This window comes from Anabrus simplex, chromosome 4 (genome assembly GCF_040414725.1).
Source record: "Anabrus simplex isolate iqAnaSimp1 chromosome 4, ASM4041472v1, whole genome shotgun sequence".
NCBI classification, from domain to species: domain Eukaryota; kingdom Metazoa; phylum Arthropoda; class Insecta; order Orthoptera; family Tettigoniidae; genus Anabrus; species Anabrus simplex.
Window position 1 is genome coordinate 4297778 of NC_090268.1, and position 26056 is coordinate 4323833.

Here is a 26056-nt window from a genome sequence, read left to right on the forward strand (position 1 = left end):
GAAATGATGATGATGATGATGATGATGATGATGATATTCCCTTAAAACAAGGAAGTTAAAGGAAGAAGATACATTAACATAAGGCAACTTTCAGAATAATGCGTTTAAAGGCAATAGGAAGCACATGATGAAAATACAATATTAAGAGAAAGTTCACGGTGCTTTCAGATAATCGTGCCACATAATGGAACAAGAGGGAAACCAGAAATGATAAAACTTGACACAGAGGCTAGTTTAACTTGCTCCCACACCAAAAACACTTCTGGTGTGGGGCAGGGGAAATATTAACGTACATCAAGTGATACAAAGCTTACTGAAGGCAAACCCCAAAGGAAATAAAATTTACCTATTAATTACACTGTTCACCAAACCAAAAAAAGGGGAATTGCCTCCAAAATCAAACAGTCGGGTCCAGCTGAGAAGCTAAGGCATCTTAATGATTGAGTGGCGAGTCTGGGCAAGTAGGGGTAAACTCCTGTGTGAAAAGAAAAACAAACATTGAATCTAAATTAAGGTGGAAATGTAACCAATAATGCTTACCCCAAGGCGGGCCATCCCGGGTGGGATGATTGCAGAAATGCATCCGCTTGCTAGGCCGTGAGAAGCGAAAAACTTCGAAAGCTTGCCTTGCTCTCAGGAGGGAGAAGCTGTCCCCATTCCGATCACCAGGTAACCAATCAGACCTCAGAAGCTTGCCTCTCGCCACCCAGATTCACCAATCAAAACCCCTGTTATTTTCTCCAATGGAAATATTTATCGAGAACGTTCCATCTTAAGAAACTAGTAAGCAACCAGAACATCCTTCTAGAATAGACAGTGGCAGACACCCCCTGTTCCAAAAGTCCAAGTCACGAAAGTTTGACAATGTTACAAAATATTACCCAATAATAACGATAACAACCCTCTACAATTTAGCAATGTTCAGATTCCAAACAACTGTCTTCTGTAAGTCCACCAGTCTAAATGCAACACATTTTTCTTCTTTTTGTTGTTGTTACAAAACCTGACACAGTTGATGAGTATGATTGTCTTCCAAAGGTAAGTTCAAATCAAATGAGTTCTTTGATGGCTATATAAGCCACACACTCTTCCACAATGTTGGCACATGGTGTATTGGGTAGCCACTGGTCCTTGAGGGTTGATACTTCTGCTATTCATACGTTCTTTCCTAGCATTGCGTTTGTTGGCAAAACGTTTCCTCCGTTGTAGTTCAAAGGATAGATGTCCTTGGTGGACGATGCAACTCCGTTCTAGACGAGTGGATGCCATAACCTCCAAATTTTCAGGCTCAATTTGACATTTCTTCAGATTCACCTTCAGAACGTCTTTATAGCATTTTTGTTGCCCACCTTGTTTTCTCTGCCCGTCCTTCAACTGGGAGATGTGACTCAGGCATGCGAATTACTTGACCTCTCCATCGATGCTGGTGTTTTGTTATGAGAGCCTCATATTAGCTTGCTCCAAAATGCTTATGTTAGTGTGTCTGTCTTGCCATTTTATTCCTAGGATTGTCCTAATGCAGGCATAGTAAGTGCCTTCTGTATGTAACACAAGTTTCACAACCAACAGAACAACGACGGCTTGGTATACATACAACTTAGTTTGAGTACTGATGTTATGGTTGTGAAACACCATAATTTGCATACGACCATAGGTTGCACTGGCACGATATTGCATTGTTTGCATTTGGTGAAAGGTGACTGCGCAGTTTTTTAAGCTAGTTCCAGTAACCATGATAGCAGTAGCAGCAGCATTACAGGTTGGTGCAGGTTGATATAAAATTTGCGTTTTACTGGTGTTTATGTCTAGACCAATGCTCCTAGTTAAATGCATCCAGGGTATGCTGAATATAGTCTTCAGAGTTTGCCAATATAAGATTATCGTCAGCATACTGAAGTTCAAGAATAGAAGTAGTATATAGCTTAGTGTTTGCTCGCAGTCTGCTAAGATTGAATAATCCTCCACCTGTCCTGTATACAATTTCTACCCCCTTTGACCAAATGAAGTATGACACCAATACAGTGTGGGGGCAATTGCACAGCCCTGTTTTACACCCATTGCGATCTTAAGTGGTTTTCCAGGTCCACTGCTGTTAAGGACTGCACCATTCATATCATGCAGTAATCAAAGAATCTGTATGAATATCGGAGGGCAACCTATTATGGATAGGATCCTCCAAAGAGTTTCTCGATTGACTGAATCGAAGGCCTTAACAATATCAATGAAAGCTATATATATAGAGACTGACTTTGTTCTCTTGCCTGGCACAGAAGATCATCACAATGAAATATATTAAGTTTAAAGGTTCCACCTTTTCAATGCAATACAATTCTGTTGTGCAAAATTATGTTGCAACCAGTTTTGACACATTCTTAGTGTCATTCATCAGCCAATCTGATAAAGCAAGCAAGAAAACAATATATACACACATGGTACAAGAACATATATCGAGTATTCCACTTAAAAGAAAGTTCTAGATAAAAAATAGGCAACAAAGTTTAAAAAACATGAAACTTCTAGTTGTAATGGGTTAACAACATAAAATTCTTGATTAATCTTGATGTGAAGATTAAAGTCACTCATTCTAATGCTGAGTATTTGATAAAGTGTAAGTTAAAAAATTGAATAACATATTAAAATCTTGATGATTGTGTTGTAAAATACATCTCAGAGGAGAGAAGGAACTGTATACTGTTGTTGTTTAGCAGAGCCTTCTGAGCTTTTGTTGTTCCGGCACATCAGAGGTGGAAATAAATATACAGTACATGAAGGTCCTTGACCAAGGTTTCTCAGTCCGATGCAGAGCTTGAAGCCTAAAGAAAGGAGAAGGCCTAATTAAGTATGCAATGGATGTAAAGAGGCAAGACAAACAAAGGGGAAAAGAAAAACAGGAGGACGACTTCTTTTCTTCATGCGGCTTCCAAATATTAGTTCCTAATTAGCGTCGACTTCTAAGATCTTTTGCTACCATGTTTTTCCTTCATTCCCACTTAGATATACCTGCTCCCTTCACAAAGCTGCAGTTGTTTTTATTGGGTCTTCTTGTATTTTTTTCTCTCTCTTCACCTGGTAGTCCTTAAGTGGAGAGTCTGATTGTACCCAGCACCTCAAAGTATGTGTTCAGTTGATTCCTCTGCTTCATTGCATTTCCTACATATGTTGTCTCTTATTACTCCAATTTTATGTAGGTGTTTTTTTCAGATGGCAGTGTCCTGTCAACAGTCCTACTACCCATCTTATATTTTCTCTGCTGAGCTTCAACAGTTCTTTAGTATGTTTCTTGTTTGGTCCTTTTATCACTTCCTTTGCAAGCCTGCAACCTGGAGTATTTTTCCAGTTTTCTGTTTGTTTCTTTTGTACCCATTTTCCTATGTAGTATCGGGCTTGTCCATAGGAAATTCCGCACACAGGTTCTGGTCCTACAAAATGTTTCTGCCTCTCACCTGGCCAGTTTATCTGCCTTTTCATTTCCTTCTATACCTGCATGCCTTGGTACCCACATTATTTTCACAATGTTGTAGGCCTACTTTGAGAGCTTCAGGAGAAGCAAGTGGCAATAACAGACAAGTCTGGATATTATCCGGAGTGCTTCTAGTACCTTAATGGCCGCTTGGTTGTCCATAAAAATGTAAATGTTCTTATTCCTAGAGTTCATTTTCAGATTTTCTTCAAGACATGTTGTGATAGCTATCATTTCAGATTGAAAGACTGTAGTGTGTCCTCCCAGGCTCATCTGGATTGATCTCTCAGGTCTTCCCCTGTTGATCCCTCCTCCTGTGCCATCCACAGTCTTTGAGCCATCAGTCCACCACACTAGTGTATATCTTCTCTATCAGTATTCCACTTGTTGATATCCCAGTCTTCTTTTCTTATTATCTGGGTCTCAAATGGTTTTTCAACGTTGTACTTTGGTATCATATAATCAGAAGGCATGTGCCGAACTTCCTCTGTTATTACTCTGTTAATTTTACAGTGTCCTAGATTGGGTCTTGGTGCATTCCAACACTCTGATTTTGCCAATCTATATGAACTCATTCTGGCCTGTCCTTTTGTGAAATTGCATAATGATGGGAGGTGTAGTCGGCGTAGTTCTCATAGCCCCAGTTATGGCCATGCATGCCATTCTCTGTAAGCTTTCCAATCTACTACCGACTTTTCCTTGACTTACTTTTTGCCACCATATGATTGCAAACGGTCTAATGATCATTGTGTATATCCACATTACCACTGATGGTTTTAGGCCTCATGTCTTCCCGACGGCTCTTTTACATACATACAGCAAGTTCTTGGCCTGGTTTATGTTCCTTTCTATATGTGGATTCCAGGTTAGATTTTTTCTAACACTACACCGTGGTGCATTGCCTGTTCTTCCATATATATTTCTTGCACAAAGAGCTTCAAGTGATGTCTTTCCCTCTAATTTTTCTTTCTTGTAAAAGGGACCAGAGTTATCTTGTTCGGGTTGACTGATAGTTGTTCTTTCTGACACCAGTTCTCTACAAAGTTAAGTGATCTTTGCATGAGGTCCTGGATAACACTCATCACCTTACCTCGTACCACAATCACTAGGTCATCTGCGTATCCCTGTGTATAAAAACCGTGTTCGTTGGCATGGCTATGATTTTGTTCACCATGAGGTTCCACAGCAGAGGAGAAATAACTCCTCCCTGAGCACAGCCTCAGGTGGCCCTAACCGTCAGCGTTTCTTCAAACAGGGTATCTTTGATCTTCCGTCTAACATTGATTTAATCCATTTGACGACGGTTTTACTCACCTTACTCTTTTGTAATGCTTTGATCCTAGTCATAGGTTGTATTGCAGAAGGCTCCTTCTATATCTAGAAATGCCGCCAGTGCAATTTCTTTATATTCTAGGCTTTCCTCTAGTTTACAAACCAACTGGTGGAGTGCTGCTTCAGTGGATCTGCCTGGTCTATATGCAAACTGATTTTCATATAACTTTGAGTTCAGTTGCACCATTCTTCTGATATATTTATCCAGAATTTTCTCCATTGCTTTCAGCATGAAGCAGGTTAAACATAACGGTCTGTATGCTTTGGCTTGGACATAATTTGCCCTTCCAGGCTTTAAGTATGAATACTGCTTTAGATTCAGACCATGATTTCGGCACGTACCGTAAAGCTAGACTAGCTCTGAAGAGGTCTGTCAGGGCATTAACGAGTATCTCCCGTCCTTCCTGTAGGAGTATCGGAAGTACGTAGGTGCTTTGAAAAGTTCTCGGAATGTACTAGAATTAAGTATCTTACCTCGGTGGAACTGCTTTTATTTTTCAACATAGTCTCCCTGTAGACTAATGCGTTTGGTCCAGCGATGTTCCAATGCCTTGATCCCATCTCGAAAATGAGATTCCTCCAGGCCTGCAAAATACCTCTCCAATTCGGCTGTCAGTTCTTCCCTTGTAGAAAATCTCCATCCACCGAGGAAAATTTTCAGCTTGGGGAATAGATGAAAGTCTGATGGTGCCAAATCAGGTGAATAAGGTGGATGTGGCAACAATTTGTATCTCAGTTCATGAAGTTTTGCCATGGCAATAACACTTGTGTGCGGCGGAGTGTTGTCCTGATGAACGATGACCTTTTCCTTGCCAAACCAGGCCTTATTTCGTGTATCTTTTTCTGTAGTTGGTCTAGGGGGTTTGCATAGTATTTGCCCCGTAATTGTTTGGCCACTAGAAAGAATGCCTTTTGCATCACAGAAAACTGAGGCTATGACCTTTCCGGCCGAACGCACTGCCTTTGCTTTCTTTGGTGGTTGTGAATCGGCATGTTTCCACTGCTTTGATGCTGTTTTGTCTCTGGGTTATATTAGTGGACCCAAGTTTCATCTGTAGTCACAAACCGGTGCAAAAAATCTTGTTGGTTGCACTGAAAACGGGCAAGACTTTGTTCGGACATTTCCAATCTGGTGCGTTTGTCCAATGTCAAGAGCCACGGCACCCATCTTGCGGATAATTTTTTCATACCCAATTCTTCGGTTAAAATATAATATACCTGTTCAGAAGACATCCCTACAGCTTCAGCAATCTCCCGCACTTTCAGTCGACGATCCTCCATGACCATTTTATGCACTTTTGCGATAAATTCTGGGGTCGTAACAGTTTTTGGCCGTCCACTACGCGGATCAACATCCAAGCTCTCCCGACCAAATTTAAACTTGCTGGTCCACTTGGCAACAGTCGAAAATGAAGGAGCAGATTTCCGCTGTGTGTTCTGAAAGTCGGCATGAATTTCCTTTGCTTTCATACCTTTCTTTACAAAGTATTTAATCACTGCTCGAATCTCAGTTTTTTTCCATTGTCACAAATCACTACGCGGGGACAACAACAAAGAGTCGTCACTACCACACTCCTGCAGCTAGAGCACTGACGCGCCACGTGTTCACTCACAAAGGATGTGTGATTATTGCGCGGGAACCTCATTGCTCTAGCACTGTCATGTAGCGGTGATTCCGAGAACTTTTCAAACCGTCCTCGTATTTCATCTGGCCCCGGAGCCTTTATAGGATGTAACGTGTCAATTGCCCATTTTACGTGGTTATGTTTTATTTTTCTGCTGGCACAGTTCCAGTCTGCTCTTCGAGCTCTGGTCTCTGTTCCAACCATTTCTTCTTCTGTCATCTCCTCAGCCTCAGGACAGTGACACGCCATTAGTATCTCCAGGGTGTCCTTCCCCGCCTGAGTAAATGACCCACCTGATTTCTCCAATGTCTCCACTTGATTTATATGGGTTGCTTTCAGAACCTTCTGGAGCCTTGCTGTTTCAGTGTGTGATTCCACTTTCTCACAGAACAGTCTCCAAGATTTTCTTTTCTTTTGTCGTATCTCTAGGTTATACTCAGTGAGTTTCCTATGATATACGTCCACATACTATTTCTAGATGATATTCTGTACAACATCGTCTCTTTTTTCATTTTGGCTAGTTTATTGTTCCATCGCCTTATTTATTTGGTGTTTTACATTTCTTTGAAAGGACAGTTGGCATGGAATGAGTCTATAATGGCCTCTTCTAATAGTTCCACTGCCTCATCCAATTCTTTCTGTCCTCTCGCGTTAGTTGGAAGTTTTTGTACAGCCTTCCCTAGAACTTCTCTGTATCTCTCCCTGTTAGTTCTTTTTGGATCTCTGTACATCTCAGTCCCACATAGTCTCGCATCTATTGCAAATTGGATGTGCTGGTGGTCTGCCAATGATGGTTCCTCCAGTACCTTCCTGTCTTTGATAAAGTTCTTAGATTTAAAAGTTTCCAATATGCGTAGTGCTTAGTGTAATGTCTGTTGCCTCCCTACGATTTTTATTTATAAATGTAGGCTTGTTTCCTAGGTTTAGTATCAACAACTCATTTCCAATAATGAACTCTAGTAAGGACTCGCCTCTTGCATTGCAGTTCGTGCTGCCCCCATGCTGTGTGGTGTGAATTTGCATCTGCTCCAAAGACTAGGTGTTCGCCTTTCCTCTTTGCGTTGCAAATTAGGTTTCCAACTTCTTCTGATGGGGGCAGATTAGTTGAGTCGTATGGGAGGTACGCAGAGCCTATGTCCTCTGGGTTCCCCCCATTTTCCAAGTGTAATCTTTTTTATTTTTTAATTTTTTATTTATTTATTCAGGATCACCAACAGCATAACGCCGGATTACAAAGATCTGAGCTATGTACAATAGATATGAATCTAAAATGAAAGATATATAAATATTTACAAAGAACACAAATATACACAATAAAAACTGTACAATCATATATAATACATATTTACATAAACAACAATATTAACAAATAAAAATACATTTACAGTAAATACAGGAGCAGAACTGGAAAGAACAAGAAGGAAAATTAAGTTATATTAGAAATATCGTGGCAGAAGGAAGGAAACGTTACGAAGATGTCTAGGTTCTTGTTGATAGATCATGTATTAAACATTGCACCTTTGGGTGAGGGAAAGCCGGGAGTAAGAAATACGGAATAGGGTCTTCATTCTGGTACCACGGGATGGGACATGGAGGGGGAATAAGGAAGCTAAATCTGGAGACCTAAATAGACCATTAGCTGCTTTGTATAGCAGCTTTAGGTCGGCTACTTTCCTCCGAGCAGAAAGAGTCTTGAGGTTCAGTTTCCCAAGCACTTGGATAGTGCTTAAGTTGCGATATGCAGGGACCCTGGCTCTGACGATAGCACAGAAAAAAGATTGTACAGGGTCAAGGTGGCTGAGATTTGAAGAAGCAGAAATGGACCAGACTGGAGAGGCGTATTCAACAATAGGTAAGATACAGGAAACGTAGAATCCTCGGAGGGCATTTACATCTGTGATGTCAGAAAACCTGTCGAGTAAACCGAGGAGTGACATAGGAAGTGAGGTGACCCTGTTTTATGTGCGAGACAAACAACAATTTACTGTCAAAATGCACTCCTAAGTCTTTTTGATTGTCAGCAAGAGCAATCGGTTGGTTCAGTAGGTGATATTCTTGTAGAACGGGATTTACGAAGTGTGAACGAAATGCTGGAACACTTAGAGGGATGAGGTTTAAGACGCCATGTAGTACACCAACCTGACAGTGAATCGAGAGCATTTTGCAATTGGATTGTATCTGTAGGAGAATCGATCTGCTTGAAGATTTTGCAATCATATGCAAAGAGAAGGATTTCATATGAATGGTGGGAAACAGTATCTGTTACAAGTGAACTATGTAGTGCGAGTGTAATGTTTTTTTTTAAAGACTTTATTTGTAAAATACGATATGATGTTTTATTTTAATGACCTAACCTGTACTGTATAATATTGTAACATAGGCATTTGTAAATAGTAGAATTCTGTGCTATATTTCCTGGAAGGATCCAGAAAGTTATATGAATTATGGAACAGGGTGTGTTGTTTTGTGCGTAATGTATTCTAGAAAATATTTCTGACTGTTCTGGAAATACGACATTCGCGATCAGGCGTATTCTAGAATGTTAGTCAAAGTTCGCGATCGAAAGTAAGGTTGTGATTGGTGAGTCTAGGTGGCGATAGGGAACTCGTGCACGCTGATTGGCTGCCTCCAAGGCCGGAATTTCCTATATATAATGAGCGAGGCAGTGTTGGAATTAATTCGGTATCCTGAATTCTGTCGGTCTTGGTCTATCTGTCTGCGAGCAGCCTATCGGGTTGATGTCCCTCGGTTCCGGGATGGCACTCTCCTCGGGTAAGCACTCTTGAATTCCGTTCCTGCTAAAATTTCCGTAATGTTCCGATTTGCTTTTCATAGAGGACTCTGCCCTAACCTCGCCTAGATTCACCAAATTAGTTACTTATGACGCCTTAGTTGTTCAGCTGGGCTTACCTGTTCGTTTCCGAGGCATTTCCATTTCTTCTTTTGCTAAAATATGTAGATTGTAGCTTAATATTATTTCCCTTGGGGTTTGCCTCTGGTAGTTCTGTATCACTTTAGGTACGCTAGATTTTGGAGAACCTGTTTCACATCACTGTAAATTGCGTTGTACAACTGCATTGGTAAATAGATGTATAGTTGATTTGAAATTTGAATTTACACTGCTATGAAATAAGCTATGTATATCACTGAACTTATAGCTCGTAACTTGGAAATGTATTTGGAATGTATTTGTAAAATTATTTTGTAAATAATATTTTTTCAAATCTAAGGATCACGGCGATTTATTTCGGAATCCGCTATCTAAGCCATGTCCATGCCTTTGGTAGGTTCCCAGCCCTTTTCATCTTCCCGGTTTGTTGTTCACTAGTTGGTCCTACTGATATTTACGTACATGTTTTGTTGGAGATCCGCGTACTGCCAGCTACTGTTTTTCCGAGTGTGTAGTGATTTCTTACATTGTGTAGTTTACTCTTACCTTCCCCTTTTAACTGTGTTTGTGCGTTGTTTTGGTGTTACCACTGTAGGAGCGGTAACAGTATCGATAAGGTCATCAATAAACAGGGCAAAAAAAGTGGACCTAGGACGTTACTCTGCGGGACACCCGAGAGGGTGGTGGTGGGAGAAGACCTGCATCCATCAAGGACCACGCGCTGTAGTCTTTCCCTCAGAAAGCTATTAATTAGAGCTAGGCATCTCCCATGAACGTTAAACCGTTCAGAAAGTTTGTGTGCAAGAAGCATGTGATCCACGGTTTCGAAGGCCTTTGCGATGTCGATATAGCATACATCAAGTTGAGAGCCCGCGTGGATGGCAGGCGTAGCATGATGGAGGAGGATAGCCAAGTTAGTTACGCAGGAGCTTCCAGGAAGGAAACCATGCTGCTGAGGGGATATATATGGAATTGTAAATGCAAGCAAATGCTGATGGATGATCCTTTCACAAATGATTGATAAAGCAGGTAATATAGAGACCGGGTGATAATTTGCGATATCCGACCTCTGTCCACCTTTAAGAATGGGTGTGATATAAGCAAGTTTCCAGGAGCTCGGAAAGTAGCCGACTGAGAAGCACTGATTGAATATCACACTAATAGGGTATGAAAGACTTACTGCTGTATTCCTAAGGAAGATAGTACTGAGACCATCAGGACCAGTGGGTTTATTTTCTGACAAAGATGAAAGTAGGGAGTACACTTCAGATTCAGTGGTAGAAATATTACTGAGGCTATGGGAAGTAACAGGTTTGATTTTAGGAAACAGCATACTGCACAGGTTTAACAAAATTAGAGGTAAAATATTCATTGAATAAATCAGGTTTATCTGCTCCACTGGCTACAGAATGGTCCCTATGGTCGTTTGTTGTCTCTTCTGTTATTTATAAGTGACCAGAACCTTTTACTGTTGTGTCTTACTTCAAGGCAGGCTCCGTTAATATATTTTGAGTAATCCCGCCTTGTGGTGTTTGCGAAGGTCAGAGAATATTTTATAATTTCTCTCGGAGGGCGCATTCTTCCATTGTCTCCAGGCTACCGATTTTTTTAGTTCAGCACTTTTAGTATCACTCTTCTTCCATGGGGGAATTTCCTGGACATTGAACGAGTAGGAATGAGGTCACGGATCACAGCAAGCGTCCAGTCATAAAATAAGTCTACCGCATCTTGAACTTCAACCACTTGCAACAAATACCATGGTAAAAGGGACAGTCTGCCAGTCAACGCCACACAGGCACAGAGCTCCGAAGGACAGGTCGATGACATCTCGAAGCACAGGGAGGGGTGAGAGTGAAAGTTGCTTCAACGGACTTGTGGTTGGAGTTAAAAATATTTCGTCCCACAGAAACAGATGAGGGCTTGTTATAGGAAAGCAGGTAGTCAAGAAGACTATTTCCGCAGGTGTTTTCCAAGACATGCTGTTTGAAGTTCATTCCAGTAATATAGTGGTCCATATACCATTTGTCCAGGCTATTAGAAGGCTGACCTAATGAAGGGGAAATCCAGGAGACAGATAAAGTCTCCTAGTATGACAATGTTATCTTTGGAATGAACGGCTTTAAGCACAGAGGAAAGAAAAGCTTCAGAATAGTTGAGATAGGAATGAGGTGGTCTATAGAAACATGCAAATAGATATTTTATGTTATGAAATGTAACTTCAACCCAAACAGCTTCACAGTCATTCATCAGGTCGGAGCATAGGGTTGCATGCCATTTAGATTTGACAGCGATTAAAACACCCCCTCCCCGGGATCCAGTTCTACGATCGACCCTGAATAAGGAAAACTCTTTAGAGAGTGGGATTTCAGAGCCTAACACAAAATCCGTCAACCAAGTTTCACTTAAGGCAATAATGTCAAAGGCAGCTAATTCTTGAACATGAAGTTCACAGTCTGTAATCTTACTTTTTATGGACCTGATATTTTGACAGTACACAGAGAACTCATTATTCGTTGTCGGCCCAGGGTTAATTTGCACATCACCAGACAGGAGTAACAGTGTTAGTAAGAAACTTAACGGGGGAACGGCGCGCATGACAGCGTAATTTCAACGAATCGTGGGTCGATGTTGGGACCGTAAGAAAACAAGACAGGTTAACCGTCGGTAAGGAAGGAAAATAAAACTTACGATCCGAAGTTGACCAGTCTCCTGCCTGTGAGAGGGCGAGGGAAGTTTCCACGTTCCATTGTGTATCTGCAGGCGGATCACTCGCAGCAGCAGTTGAAGAAGCCGGCCCCGTAGTGTGCGTAAGCATGTCACAGCCCGACCACATGGCGCACAAACACCATTTCATTGATTTCACCATTATATCGTCACAGATCGCCTCACTACACTCCACATCACCACTAAATTCCTCGGAAGAAATTCCAACACAATTCGAGACAGCAAATCCTTGATTAACCACACATATTACTAAAGTAGTACACAGGATACCCACACTGAGACATTCACTCGCCACAATTAAGTCCCGTGAACAGTATTCCTGCAGCATAAGAAATTTTAGTTTCCTGTTCACAAGAAGACATGTTCTGGGTATTTCTGATATATCGTACATCAGCTTACTTTCAGATTCCGCTAGTCCTGCTACTCTGCCCTTGACTACCCAAGGCTCTTGAATAAGGGCCGCGTCAGTAGCTCCGGATTTGAACTTCCTTTATGCTGAGGATTGGTCTGAAGGACCTTCAGCACCATCTTTATCAACATGGGGTTTCGTTTTTCCTTTGATGACCTGAAACTTTATATGCCCAAGTCCGAGCTTAGCCTTAAGGCTTCTCTTTTTGAGCTCTTCGAAGTCTCTTTCACCAAGGGCCAAAACGACTGTCCTTCCTGTTTTGTCGATTGAAGTGGCATTCAGCACTCTCCACTCTTGCGTTAGAAGTTTGGTATTGTGCCGATTAATTCTGACAAGAACATCCTCCACTTTCATCTTGTCAAAAGAAGGTGGGAACTTGGTGATGACCTTGGTCATGTTCAGCACCTTTTTTGCGTCTGCCACTTCTAGGGTCTCCCCTTTCCATGGGTTACAATTTGATACTGTCTGTTCCAGCCAACTTTTCTTTTCTGGATTTCCACAGATCAATACCATAGCTCCACTTTCCAGCCTTGGCGACTCAAGGAAGCCTGGCAGACATCCGTCTGACAGCGGCTCCATTTGTGCTATCAGAGCAGATGACAATTCAGTCACATCCTCCTTGAGTTTTCTATCTGGAAAGGTCTTAGGTATTACTTGCGACCTTAACTCAGAATAGTCTTTTTGAGAAAGACATGACTATTTCTTCCTTCTGTTTCTTAGAGGGTGGTTTTGTTGTCGAACTTGATGGCGTGCTTTCCTTCGACCTTGGCCTTTTGGGCATAGTCATTGGTATAGCTTCTCGCCGATCCCTGTTCCTTGACTTCTTCTCCACCCAAAGTCCCAGGTGCTATCTTGGCTTCTTTCCTCGCCTCCTTCTTTTCCTTGTAGTAGGCACTTGTGCGAGGTGGTCTATGTATATGCATCCCATTTAGTTTTGATGCCGATATCTTCAGGTCTTTCTCAGTGAAATCTCCTGTTTCCTTTTGTCCAGAAGTCTGCTTTCCTGTTGCTTCTTCTGTTTCCTTTTAAGATTTGGAGTCAGCCTGACCTTCTGAGACTTCTGTCTCCATATTCTCCTCTTGGGCCTGCTGCTGGACCTGCTCTTCTGGAGCTTCCATAGCTTCCCTTGGTATTTGCTTGGGTGGTTCATTTGTGGAATGTCCATGGTTCCAGATGACGTAGGGTTTTTGCCCCTTCTGGGGTCCTGAGCCGCGTTTTCCCATCCGTGATGAGGCATTCTGCCAGACATTGTCCTCCTGCAACTCAGGCTTTCTGTAGCAGGTACCACGTCCCTCAGCCGCCCATCCAGCAGTCCGCCCCTTTCGCGAACCTGACCAGGTTTGTTCCTCATGTGCAGATAAGAAAGGATTTCCACCTTATCAATACTGTTTATTGTAAGAATTAGCTTACAGTACCAGTTTCGACCCTAATTGGTCATCATCAGCTGAACATAAATACGTTTACATATATATCAAGCAATATAATTGACATTACCCTGTTTTCTTAATAATATTTTAAAATTTATTTGCTTTGTATTTTCGTGATATTTCGGCGTCCTGTTTTTCTTTTGTCTCTTAATATGTTTTAGCCTATTGTTGTTTGGTGGCCTGTGATTGGCCCTTTCGCTTAACTGACCTGGCGTGTTTTCGTTGCCATGGGCAATGTTAATGTTGATTGATAGTGATGCTGATTGTTGATGGATGTTGGTGGAAATGAATTGATGTTCCTGTTATGAATTTAGTATTGTGGATGGTTTAACCTGTTTTTAAAAAATTAATTTTGGCATTTTTCTCTCCCTGATGGCATATTTTCCTACCCCGTGTCGCAGTCCTGATTTTATTATTATTGTTTTGGGGTAAACTTTTCTTGAAACTTTATTGTGATATTCCACCCTTCCTTGTAGGAACTCCTTGAAATATACTCCAAACAACTTTTCAGAATTAAAAAAAAGAGAAAGCAATTAAGTGAACATTGTTTCTAGGTCTGATAAGGTATATGATGGTGGTATGAACCTTGCCATGAAATCTATTGGAATTTAAAGGGTATCTAAAGGTTGAAGAAGTGTTTCAGAATTGCACGTAGGCTTTGTTAATTAATTAATTAATTAATTAATTAATTAATTTCTAATGAAACGGTCGACCATAGTTTTTTAAATCTTTGAGCACTAAGTATTTTTGGTTTATTTCCAGCGACGATTATTTTAATTAAATTGTAAGCTTCTTAAGGTTTTCATTAAATCTCTCTTTGTTTCCAAGTAAGAGGTTGTTGTTTTTGAAGGCGGGTAAACATTTTAAGATAATGACCAGATAATGGCCCCTCTGGTGTCAACGGTATTTAATGGTGAGTATTTGTTCATTTTTCTTACCTGATGTTTGTTTGGACTCGGACGTTTCCATAACTCGGATCTGTACTTATCTTTCTCATGTATAGTCAGAGCATTTGTCCTGTCACTTGGCATAATTGTGTAGTTAATTGTGCTAAGTGGTGCACAAGATTAGATGTTGTTTGACAAGAGCTTTGCCATTAGCCGAAGAAGTTAACCAGAAATATCTTAGCATAATCCAAGTTCTACAATACGATTCTGAAGGTAAGAAGGGACACAAGATACAAATACTATTTAGAATGAAGTAAACGTGTTTTCTAAAACATCTGAGCAATAGAGTGGTGACTAGGGCAAACTCCTATGAGAAACACCAGCGAACATTAAATGTAAATTAAAACGGGACTGAAATCAACCGTGCTTACCCCGAGGTAGCCCATCCTGGGAGTGAGGATACGCCGACGTGCATCAAAACGGCAGGACTGATGAGAGAACCAAAGACCACGAAATCTTGCCTTGCTCACTTAAAAAGGGGAGTCTGGCCTTGGTACGATTACCGAGTGACCAATCAGAGTACAGGAGCTTGCCTATCGCCACCCAGATTCACCAGTCATAACTCTTTATCCAGTCACGATGTTTATACAATATTTCCGAACATATACAGACACCAATCGCGAACTTTCCATTTTCCAGAATTAGTAAGGACATATTTCTAGAATCCACAACCGACAGGGGCCAACACACCCTGTTCTAAAAGTCTACATCACAACCTTTCTGGACTGTTCCAGCTACTATAGAACAATAATTTATAATCTAGCAGTTAATTAAGTAGGTAAAGGGAATACAAATAAAACATACTACAAAATATTTTACGCCATACAGGTTAGGTAGCTAAATGGAATATGAATACAATATTCTTCCACAACACACCAAATCATACAGAGAATATTCCTTAAAAAGATTTACAAATAAAATATTCCACAACAACTTTCCACATCATAGAGATTCTACACAGGTCTCAATTATTAACTACTAATTTAAGAACAGACAAAGTCCAGGATCTCAAGTTTACTAAGATGACTGTTTAAGTGTCTTTCAATATTGGGAAATAGTTTTTTGGTCTTACCACTGGGATACATGTTAGTGATGTCAAATGAATGGAGGGAATGGTATGGTTAGATTTCAAAGTAGTCCAATTTATCAATTAATTCTATGGTGGGTTTTTTAATAGATTTATTTGACAGAAATTGAAATTTTTCTTAAGGAAGTTTGAATAAATTTTGCTAATTTGTATAGGGGGCTGGGTCTATAATTAATGATCGGGCGGAAATTTATTTAGGCATTTTGGAACACACTGTAATTGATAATGACACCTTTGTAAATATGCTTTTTTGGGCTAGGTATGTCGACGACATCTTGGTAATTCTTGATGACCGAGCCGTTACTGTGTCTTCCACTCTTACTAATCGCAAAAATATTGATCCCCATATCAAATTCACCCTTGAATCTGAATCCAACAAATCAGTCAATTTTTTTAAGATCTAACGATAAGTAGGCTTTCAAGCTCATAAACGTATAAGATATATAGAAAACCCACACAAACAGCAACCCCATCAGGCAGGATTCATCACACCCACAAACTCATAAATGTGCTACTTACAACAGTTTGGTCAACCATGCTTTCAAAATACCGATGTCCAAAGAAATAAGGAATTAAATACCATCCGGTCCATCGCTAGGTTCAATGGCTACAACAACTCTTTTATTGAACGAATAAGTAATCAATTTAAACACTGACCAAAAACAACACTATTAAGAGAAAAATCCAACCCTGCTGCTTATTCTACTTTCACTGTTAATGAAGACGTCTATAGTATCGCTAACATCTTCAAGAAACATAATACTAAGATTTCCTTTCGAACCAACTATAGGATTGTGTAGGTGGTACATAATTCCACTTCAGTGAATAAAACTAACGTCTTTTTAAGGTCAGGCATCTACAGATTTAAATGCAATAGCTGTAACTCTCGAGACATGTTAGTATAGCATGTTCATAAATGCTAAGTGCTTGTATCAGCTTTAGCTTGTTTGACTCAACTATTTCCAAGGTTGTACTACAGAGGGCAGCACCCTCAGTTGTGAACACGGAGGGTCGTTCTTTCCGGCGAGTCTGTAACTTTATCTCTTTGACTCGAATGTATGTTGTGGTTATGAGAGAGGAATATAAAATGGACTCCTCGCATATCGGAGTGGCTTTTCTGAGCTATAGATGGGTATTTATTAGATTTAAACTGTCTATACAGCCATCCTTCTTTTTAATTTGACGGCTAATATTGCAGATATGGTGATCCTTGTTTTAATATAATTTTTTTCTACGTTTCTGTAGTGGTATTCTCTGCTTTAAAATCATAGATGAGTGATATACATCTTTCTGCTCTGCGGCGTGAATGGACCGCGTGTTTGTTGCTGTTATTGTGATTGTGAGATGTTGGTAACTGGGTCTCTGATCAATTCTATTTATGCGCACTGCATTCTAATGTATTTTGCCATCAAATTAATGTATTTCCCTGTGTGTCGACACGGAGATCCATTCGTGTCATACGGAGTGCTTAAGCTGGTGGACTTGGGCGTGACCAGTGGGTCCCTATTATTCTGCTGATGAAATATTTGTGTCGTGCACGTCACTCTGACATGTGAGACCTTTGTTTGTGACCATGAGAGTCATAATACACGAGTTTGTGATCTACTTTTTGAATGGAGCTACCTCTCCTATTGCTGCCCGATACCAGCAATGTCTGAATGTTTGGGTGTGTGTTCGTGAGTGTGGGGAGTAAAAAGATGACGTATTGGTCAGTTAATTTTTCCTTTTGATCTTGTTTCTGTACCTTGTTTTTGTTTTTCGGTACGGTGTTAATTATTTTGCCTTGGTTTTGTTTTGACCGTTTTGCTTGCCCACGAGGCAGTCATGTTTGTTTACTTTTATTTGGGTTATGCGAATGCTTGTGATTCTCTTTGGATTTGACTATTCTTTGGTCCAGTGATGTTTTCTCTCTCAGCCATCCCGATACCTGCATTCCTTTATTATAGCTGCTCTGTGTTTCTTCTCTGGGACGCTTGGGGATGTTATCTTTCCATAGCTATTGTTGTGGAGATGATGATGGAGTTTTGATGGACGCGTATATAAAACAATGTTATTAATCTCGTGGAAAGAACGACCAAACAAATCCATGTGGATTGTTTTCAAATTAGCTAATTATGTAGCGAGATTATATTGAGACGGTGAGCACGTTGTGATTTCAATTATTAATTTTGGTGTTTGAGAAATGCTGTGCTCACCCATTTATGTTGCTACTTCGACTGAACCAAATGAACACAAGTATGTATCCTTTTTTTTTTTTTTATCGGTGGCTTCATTTTCTTTTTCTTTAAAATCTTATCATATTAATAAAACCTCATTTAAATTTTATTTGAATTTTATAGCTAGTAGTTTCTCATCCCTGTTGTGCATTGTTAATGAGGGACGTTTCCAGTTCAGGGCTGTGTTCTTGGCCTTTCCGAGTCACGGTCCACGCCTCGAATCTCCCGATGTGCGTGTTATATTATGTCGTATATTATCGGTAAGGGAGGGGTGTGGCGCACTCTTCTTATGTAGGACAGACCGAACGTAATTTTAAAATCAGGTATCTGGAACACGTTAATGCAATAAAATACATAGGTTCTCAGCTGCGGGGCAACATACACACGATTTAAAACATAGTGTTATAATATAGACCAAGACATAGAAATTGTCAAGAATTTAAGCAAAGGTCCCCTTCTTGATGTCACTGAAAACTGTAATATAAATCTTGATCAGTTTTTAACCCCAATTTAAACTTAAATGACACATCAGAGAAATCCAACATCCTCTTTGACGTTCACATTATGGTTTTAAAAACATCAAGTTTTCAAGTTAGGGCACAATCTTTCATGCCATATACAATACCTTCTTGCGCTATTTGCCCCCAGCGCATCGCCCCCTCCCCGATCCACCTTGAACACCTTCCACTCATCTCTATTCGCTAGTTCCCTCTCCTCTTCCTCCTACTCCTGCCTTAGCTCTGTCCTTGCTTGCACACATGCTTCGATTCTCTGTTCCTCTCCATTGGTCAAACTTCACTGCACGCAGAACAAGGTGAGCCTCAAGTCCTTCTTCTGTTTTTGTTTTCTCCTTTGTTTGTCTTGCCTCTTTATGTCTTTTGCATACTTAATTAGGCCGCCTCCTTTCTTTCGGCTTCAAGCTTCAGATTGGACTGAAAAACCTTGGTCCTAGACAATTTCAGAAGGACCTTCATGTATTTATTTCCACCTCTTGATGTGTCAGAACAACAAAGGCTTAGAAGGCTCTGCTAAACAACAACACTGTACAGTTCCTTCTCTCCTTTGAGACGTATTCTACAACAAGACAATCATCAAGATTTTAATATATTATTCAATTTTTTAACTTATACTTAATCAAATATTCAGCATTAGAATGAGTGACTTTAATCTTCACATCAAGATTAATCAAGAATATTACGTTGTTAACCCGTTACAACTAGCTCCATTACAACTAGAAGTTTCATCTTTTTAAACTTTGTTACCTATTTTTTGTCTAGAACTTTCTTTTAAATGGAATACTCGATATATGTTTTTATAATACCAATATAAATGGTCCGTTATTCTACATTGCCTATATCATATGTTTTTATACCGTGTATGTGTGTATATTGTCGTATTTATTTCGTTTTCTTGCTCGCTTTATCAGATTGGCTGATGATGACACTAACAATGTGTTGAAACCAGTACCATAATAAATATGTTGTTACATAATTTTGCGCAAGAGACTTGTATTGAAAAGGCGGAACCTTAAAACTTAATATATTTCATTGTGATTCTCACTTGAATATGGAACTATCATGAAGTTTTTAACTTTGACAGAAGATCATATCAGTCGTGGTCTAAAGCCACATTGAGTTTGAGGCAACACTGTTTTGGCCAGTGGTTTCAGTATTCTGGCGAGAAGCTTGCCAGCAGCAGAAAGCAACGATATCCCTCGATAGTTGCCACGTTGCCCTAGGGCACATCTCCATATAGAGTGGAATCAAAGACAAAAGTGACATGGGCCACATCATGTTACACAATCATCATGAAGGTGATATGTCATTCAATTCCAAATGAGTCAGAGGAGTGGCTCAGCATTTTGAAATGCCTTGTGGTAACTTTTGTATTTGTGTGTCTGGAATCATTAACTTTAAAACTTCAAAAGCTGTCCTCCCCCTTCCCCCGTCCCCTCTCTCTCCTGAATTTGTATTATTTTTATTAGCAGTATTGCCTGTGCCTCTGAAATACCTTTCTGGTGACCATGATTGTTAAGGTGTTTAGTACACCACGGTTAGCTGGTTCGAGTCTCGTTGGTGTGCCAAAATCCTGGATTCAGTTTCATTCCTCTCCACAGTGTTGAAGGGAATTCGTCTGTTGGACGGAGATGTTAAGCCTTGAGCAGACCCTTTGGTGTTATTCAGTGGGAGTAGGCTATGTACCGACACCACGTTTCACCCTTTCCATACTGTAACTGTACAAAAGTACGATCCCCAAATTTTAGGTTAGGAAAATTCGTAAAATAATTTGTGATGTTAAAGTCATGTAAATCATGTAATTTTGTTTATTTAGAATGTAAAAACGTAATATTATAAGAAGAATGTGTAGTTAGGGAATATTGCATATGTGCATCATTATATTTTGTATAAATTTCCGTTTGGGTAAGAGTCTGTAAATATAGCCTAGCCGTAAGGATTGTGCAACTGGGAAAACGGCGACTATATCGAGAAGGACGGTTGAATTCAGTTGAATATGTTGCAACAATGTGGCTTGGAAACACGGGGTACGGCTAGGTAGTATAGGCTGAAGATTGGAGTGGATCAATGTGGATGTACGTGAGTGGACGTTTGATGTCACATCAGACACACGATAGCCAATACGAGGGCTTTGTTTTAGCGAGGTTGGGTTGACTGAGTGACGCATGAAGAAGTGCCTGTGAGAGCGTTGCTACTAGTAAACTTTTCAGGACGCTATAACCACGTGCAGCAAGCCTATATATATGTACGCGTGTGCGGCAATTCATTCTGACGCTGATTCTGTTTCTGGTTGTGTTTGTGTTCTTGATTCTGTGTGTTTTTCACTCGGACCGGCGCGCGGGAGCTACTTTGCGCAGATTCCTAGGCGATGCTCTATTGTTCTTATGTATATTTTACCTACGGAGTGAGCACGCTAAATATCGCCGATGCTACGAGTTTCTGGTGGCCGTTATGTAAAAGATGCTACTAAGTGTTTATTTGTAATTCCAACTCTGTATAATAATTAGACTAAAATTCTTCTACGAGATAATGTACAGTGGATGTGGTTATGCGTACCGAATCTACATTCGGTAATGGATGTGTGGTTGTGCACAGAGCTAATTCTTGGTAAAGGCAATCGTCGGCCGAGTATGCAGTTTCAGTTGGAGAAACATGAGGCGTCGCACTAACCTGTGCGGCAGTCGGGAAGGACTCAAGACGTCGATGAAGTGTTTAAATAAGGTTAGGGATGCTCTTCGTAAAGAAGATTGCATCCGTATGTAGAAAAAGTCGTCATTCTTTTCTTTACCAGAAAACGATTTTTGTTCTGTAATAGCAGTGAGTGTAGTGGGACTCTTACCTGGAGGTATGTTAAGAATTGTATATCTCGTCAAGTAATGATTTTTTTGTTGGTAGTAGTGTGTATATTTGCCTTTGTAAACGACAAACGAGTAGGTCTCGTCAAGTAATGATTTATGTTGGTCGTGGTTGTTTGTAAGTTGCCTTTGTGGACGGCAATCAGGAGTAGGTCTCGTCAAGTGATGATTATTGTGGTATTTATTATATATTTTTATTTTGGGAGTAAAGTCATGGTATGAAACTTGCAGTAAATTTTTTTATCAGTGGTGTGAGGATGAACCTGGCTTGCTACCCACATCTAATTTCAGGGGTAAACAGGTAAGTCTGGAGCTTCGTCAGCCTGACGACCGTCTCCTTGGGAGAAGGAGTTGCTCATTGCTCTACATAGTTATAAATTCCTATAATTGTTTTACAGGTGGCACCCAGTCTTGGTATTTCACTCACCGTTTATTCATTTCATATTTTCAATAGCTTGCAGTAGTTACAATACCTCATTGTCATAATTATCTCACATGCAGGTTGTCCATCGGCATCAAATAGAAAAACCCGCACCAGGCGAGCTGAATATGCCCTCGGGTGCTCCTGGTACTAAAAGGCACCTGCTAAATAAAAATAAAAAAAATGTGTGAACAGTGTGGTGTGCATTTATTATATTTTTTGTCCCAGGTAATGAACATGTTGCTTCAGAGTCCAGAAGATGAGCTCCATTTGGAACTTATTGCTCTCTGTATCAACCTTGCTATTAACAAACGTAATGCTCAAATGATGGTTGAAAACAATCGCCTTCAGTGTTTAATGGAGAGGGCTTTCAGAAACCAGGATTCATTAATCATGAAAATGATAAGAAACATAGCTCAGCATGAGGGTACCAAACAGAATTTTGTGGTGAGTACTTCATCGTTTCCCTTCCTTATTTATGAAGTAAAATGTTACGGAAAGCATTAATATTGTTGTGCTTATGCAGTGTCAAGAAAACGTGGTGAAACTTTTTACATTTTGCAGAGAACGGTGGGAACGAGAAGCTGTTGAAATACAATGACACTCGCTATCAATTAAGTGGTTGCCAGCCATTAAGTATTTACATATGTAGTTCTCTTCCCTGTCCTTTTGCTATTGTTATTTTGTTTCGGTGTATTCCATATTGCGTACGTACCTCATCACGAGGTTTGTCTTAGTGACTCTAGATGGTACCGTGCCAGCTACGGTGAGCTATGAACAGTGAGCCAATACCCGCACTTGTATCCCGGAAAAGGATAAAAGAGAAAATCAATACAAGAAGACGCGAGGAAACGAGTGCACTAAATGACGCGAGGTCCGGTGATCACGATAGGGAAAGACAACGTATATCAGCCTTGAAGTGGAGATCAGTCCCTTAATAATAGTAATAACACTAAAAGATTAACGCTAGTACAAATTAAAAGCGAATTAGCACACAAATTCCCAGTTTATAAAAAAAAATAAGTTAGGAAAAGAAATGTGTCAACGAAACATGCAAGTAGGATATTGAATAGAAATTGATAAAAAGAATTACATACACGCTGAGCAGAACGTCCAGGATTTTTTCACGGCCAAGCTTCCCACCGATGTAAATGGGAATAAAGCATAAATCCAACATTTAATTCCACAATATCCTCATGCTTCACTCTCCACTATTATTTTTTTTGAGATGCCCACACAGGTCGGTGTTCATTTACATGTTATTACTCTTAGTTCATTATTGTTCCAACATTAGGCAACCCCTCAGAAAAAACATGCATCAAAGAGGACGAAAGGGGCTGAGAAATCAGTTATGAACCTCCATAGCTGGTAACCACAAGATTGCGCACATCAATACTAACAGAAGAATTAGAAAAAGAAAACTGGGAATGAGAAAATATAATGCCGGCCATCAAAAATAATGTAGATGTTGATTCCCATAGGGAACCTAAAATAATTGTCCCGAATGAGTAAATTTATAATACCAATATAAATGGTCCGTTATTGGACATTATAAATTTTCCAGCTAACTCATTCTTGGTTGCCTGCGTTTCGCGTTATATTGGTATCATAAAAAATAAGTCGAATAAAAGGACCGATCAGGTACGAGGAAAAATGAAAGAGCAGTATAAAAACATCACATGAATTAATAAGAGCAACATATACATAATACAGTGCGGTTACTGCTCTGTCCAATTCATACACGTCACCCACGCCGCACAGCCATCCACTCGGACACAGGTCCGTCGAAGGGCAATTACGGTCAGGCCGGGTTGTCGAACCAGACTGCCTCAATATTATGGACACAGTATTCCGTAGAAACGAGAAACATCGAATCCAAGGTTCATGCAATAGGCAAACCAGGACACACACAAGGTGTATAAGGTCACAATTCGTACAGATCCTATGATGTAGGTTCTGACACGAATGACCAACACTCGTGTAACCAAAGAATAAATGAAGAGGCACATAAATTCAAAACCCTGGGACCGTACATCAGATAAGCAGATAACACACCCGACACATACCACACACACGACGACAGACCAGCACGCACTAAAGGGTAAAATTAAATATTATTATGAACATACCAAAAGGATGGAATAAAATGCACATACCTGAGAAATATAAAGGAACAATCAAAATAGTCAGATGGGGATACTCATAATTTAAATCTACTAAAAACCTTCTGATAGGTCTTGTTTAGTGTGGGGTCCATCTTGCTGTTTATATGCATCGATCCCATAGGAAAAACAAGGAATAATCATTGCATAATTACGACAGGAAGCAAGGCCTGGAAATTAAAAAGATGGCGTAGCATTGCCATCTGACGACAAAACTAGGAAACATCGAGTTTTGTGACTGAATCAAGCATAAGAAAAACAGATATACAGGTTCGAGTATAAACCAGAACACGAGCAATGAACAACGTGCCATAAAAATGGTGCATTATCCGACCACACCCCCATTGAAATGTGTCGAATCTTGGTGATCAGGCAAGCGGACGCATTTCAATGAGTGGTATAAAACTTATATCTGAAGGCGTGCACCTATAGCCTAAATATTAAAATATCATACCTTAAAACCTACTAAAATACAAAGTTACATGAAATTGTGTTCAATAGTTACAGGAAGACGAAATTAAACAGCTCCACAGGAGGGAGGTCCATGCACTGAGCACTAAACGAACCGAAGGCTAATCACATCAGTCCTCATAGTGTCTTGCAACAATCAGTAGATAAGACTATCGAACATTCGCAGCTAGATGATAGTTATGACCGCAGAAAGTCCTGTCATTCTTTCACGATGTTCATGGGATAATGTGAACTTGTACCTCAGTGCCCTGCTCTGCTTTCTATTACATTTGTACGTTTAGCTCACATTGTAAGGTCTTCACAATTCAGTATACATTTAGTACCATTTCCTGAAAAAGGAGAAAATGTATTAAGTGCAAGCACAGCATTTTTTTAAATTTTATTTTTACCTACCGAAATCAAATCAGGTTAAGTTAGTTCAAGCAATATAAGGAGTGGCTACTAAGGCTCACGTGCGCCGTTGGTAATAAACTTTTAATAGCGACACGTGACTTTTAGACACTTGCTTGGTACCAACTTCTTCAAGTAAAGCAGTAACAGGTCCAAGGAATCGAACTATTCACTTGGGTTTAGACCATCAAGGACACTATTATGCGGTCGTTTGATCAGCCGTAGAGCTGATGGGAAATACCCTCATGACAACGAGGTCACCAACTTTCAATGAATTCTTTACCCTTCCACAATTGAACTTGGCAGAAACTCAATCACAGGCTTTCTTCAGGTTTTCCAGTGCCTCTTTCCATCTGGTTTCCACGTCTGCTTTTCTGGAAGGGCGGGACAGGTACCCAATACTCCACTTTAACTGTAGAGGATCGGCGGCGTCTCTCTCTAAAAACAGACTGGCAGGCGTGTGCTGGTGCGACTCAGGCACCGCATTATTAAAGGCTAGAATCAAAAAGGGTAAATTAGTATCCCAACAATTCTAATTATCACTGTGGAAAACGCACAGACAGGACTTCAAATTTCAGTGGAACCTTTCCACATGAGACCCCTGAGAATGATGAGGACTCAGAAACACATGATTGACCCCCTATTCAAAGCAAAAATTGCAGAATTGGTGGCTGCTAAAGGCACTGTCAGAGACTAAAATTTTAGGTGGCCCGTACACCCCAAATATATGTTGAGATAAAATTCGAATGTCTGTTGTTGAGCTGAACAGGCGAACGGGAAACAACCATACAAATTTCGAGAAGGCATCAATCATGGAAAAAATCCCAATATGATTGGATTCTGGGCAGGTTTGGAACGTTGGCAAATGTCACAGCTTTTGACATACTCCAAAACATCGTTTTTGAGACCAGGCCAGTAATAGTCGCGCGATATGCGGTGCAGGGTTTTGTATTGTCCATGACGGACTCCAAAATACAAATCATTTAAGTAGTGCATCATCATGATCCTGAGTGTTTTGGGTACGTAGATTTTATCTTTGCCATGTTTCTGACTTCGGTGAACCATAGAAAAAGGGGCTTCAGAAGTGGACCCAGCGGTGATGTTCTCAAACAACTTTTTACACTC

The 26056-nt window shown here is 40.2% G+C and overlaps 1 protein-coding gene across 3 annotated transcripts in view; it reads left to right on the plus strand.

Annotated features, from left to right (window-relative positions):
* Positions 1–26056, plus strand: part of Kap3 (kinesin associated protein 3) — a 388285-nt gene that overhangs the window by 155784 nt on the left and 206445 nt on the right. For 2 of the 3 annotated variants that reach the window (XM_067144995.2, XM_067144998.2), the window contains one exon: positions 22137–22355. The exons of the other annotated variant lie outside the window; for it this stretch is intronic. In XM_067144995.2, coding sequence (XP_067001096.1) covers positions 22137–22355 — 219 coding nt within the window. The remainder of the gene's footprint in view (positions 1–22136; positions 22356–26056) is intronic. 3 annotated transcript variants of the gene reach the window in all.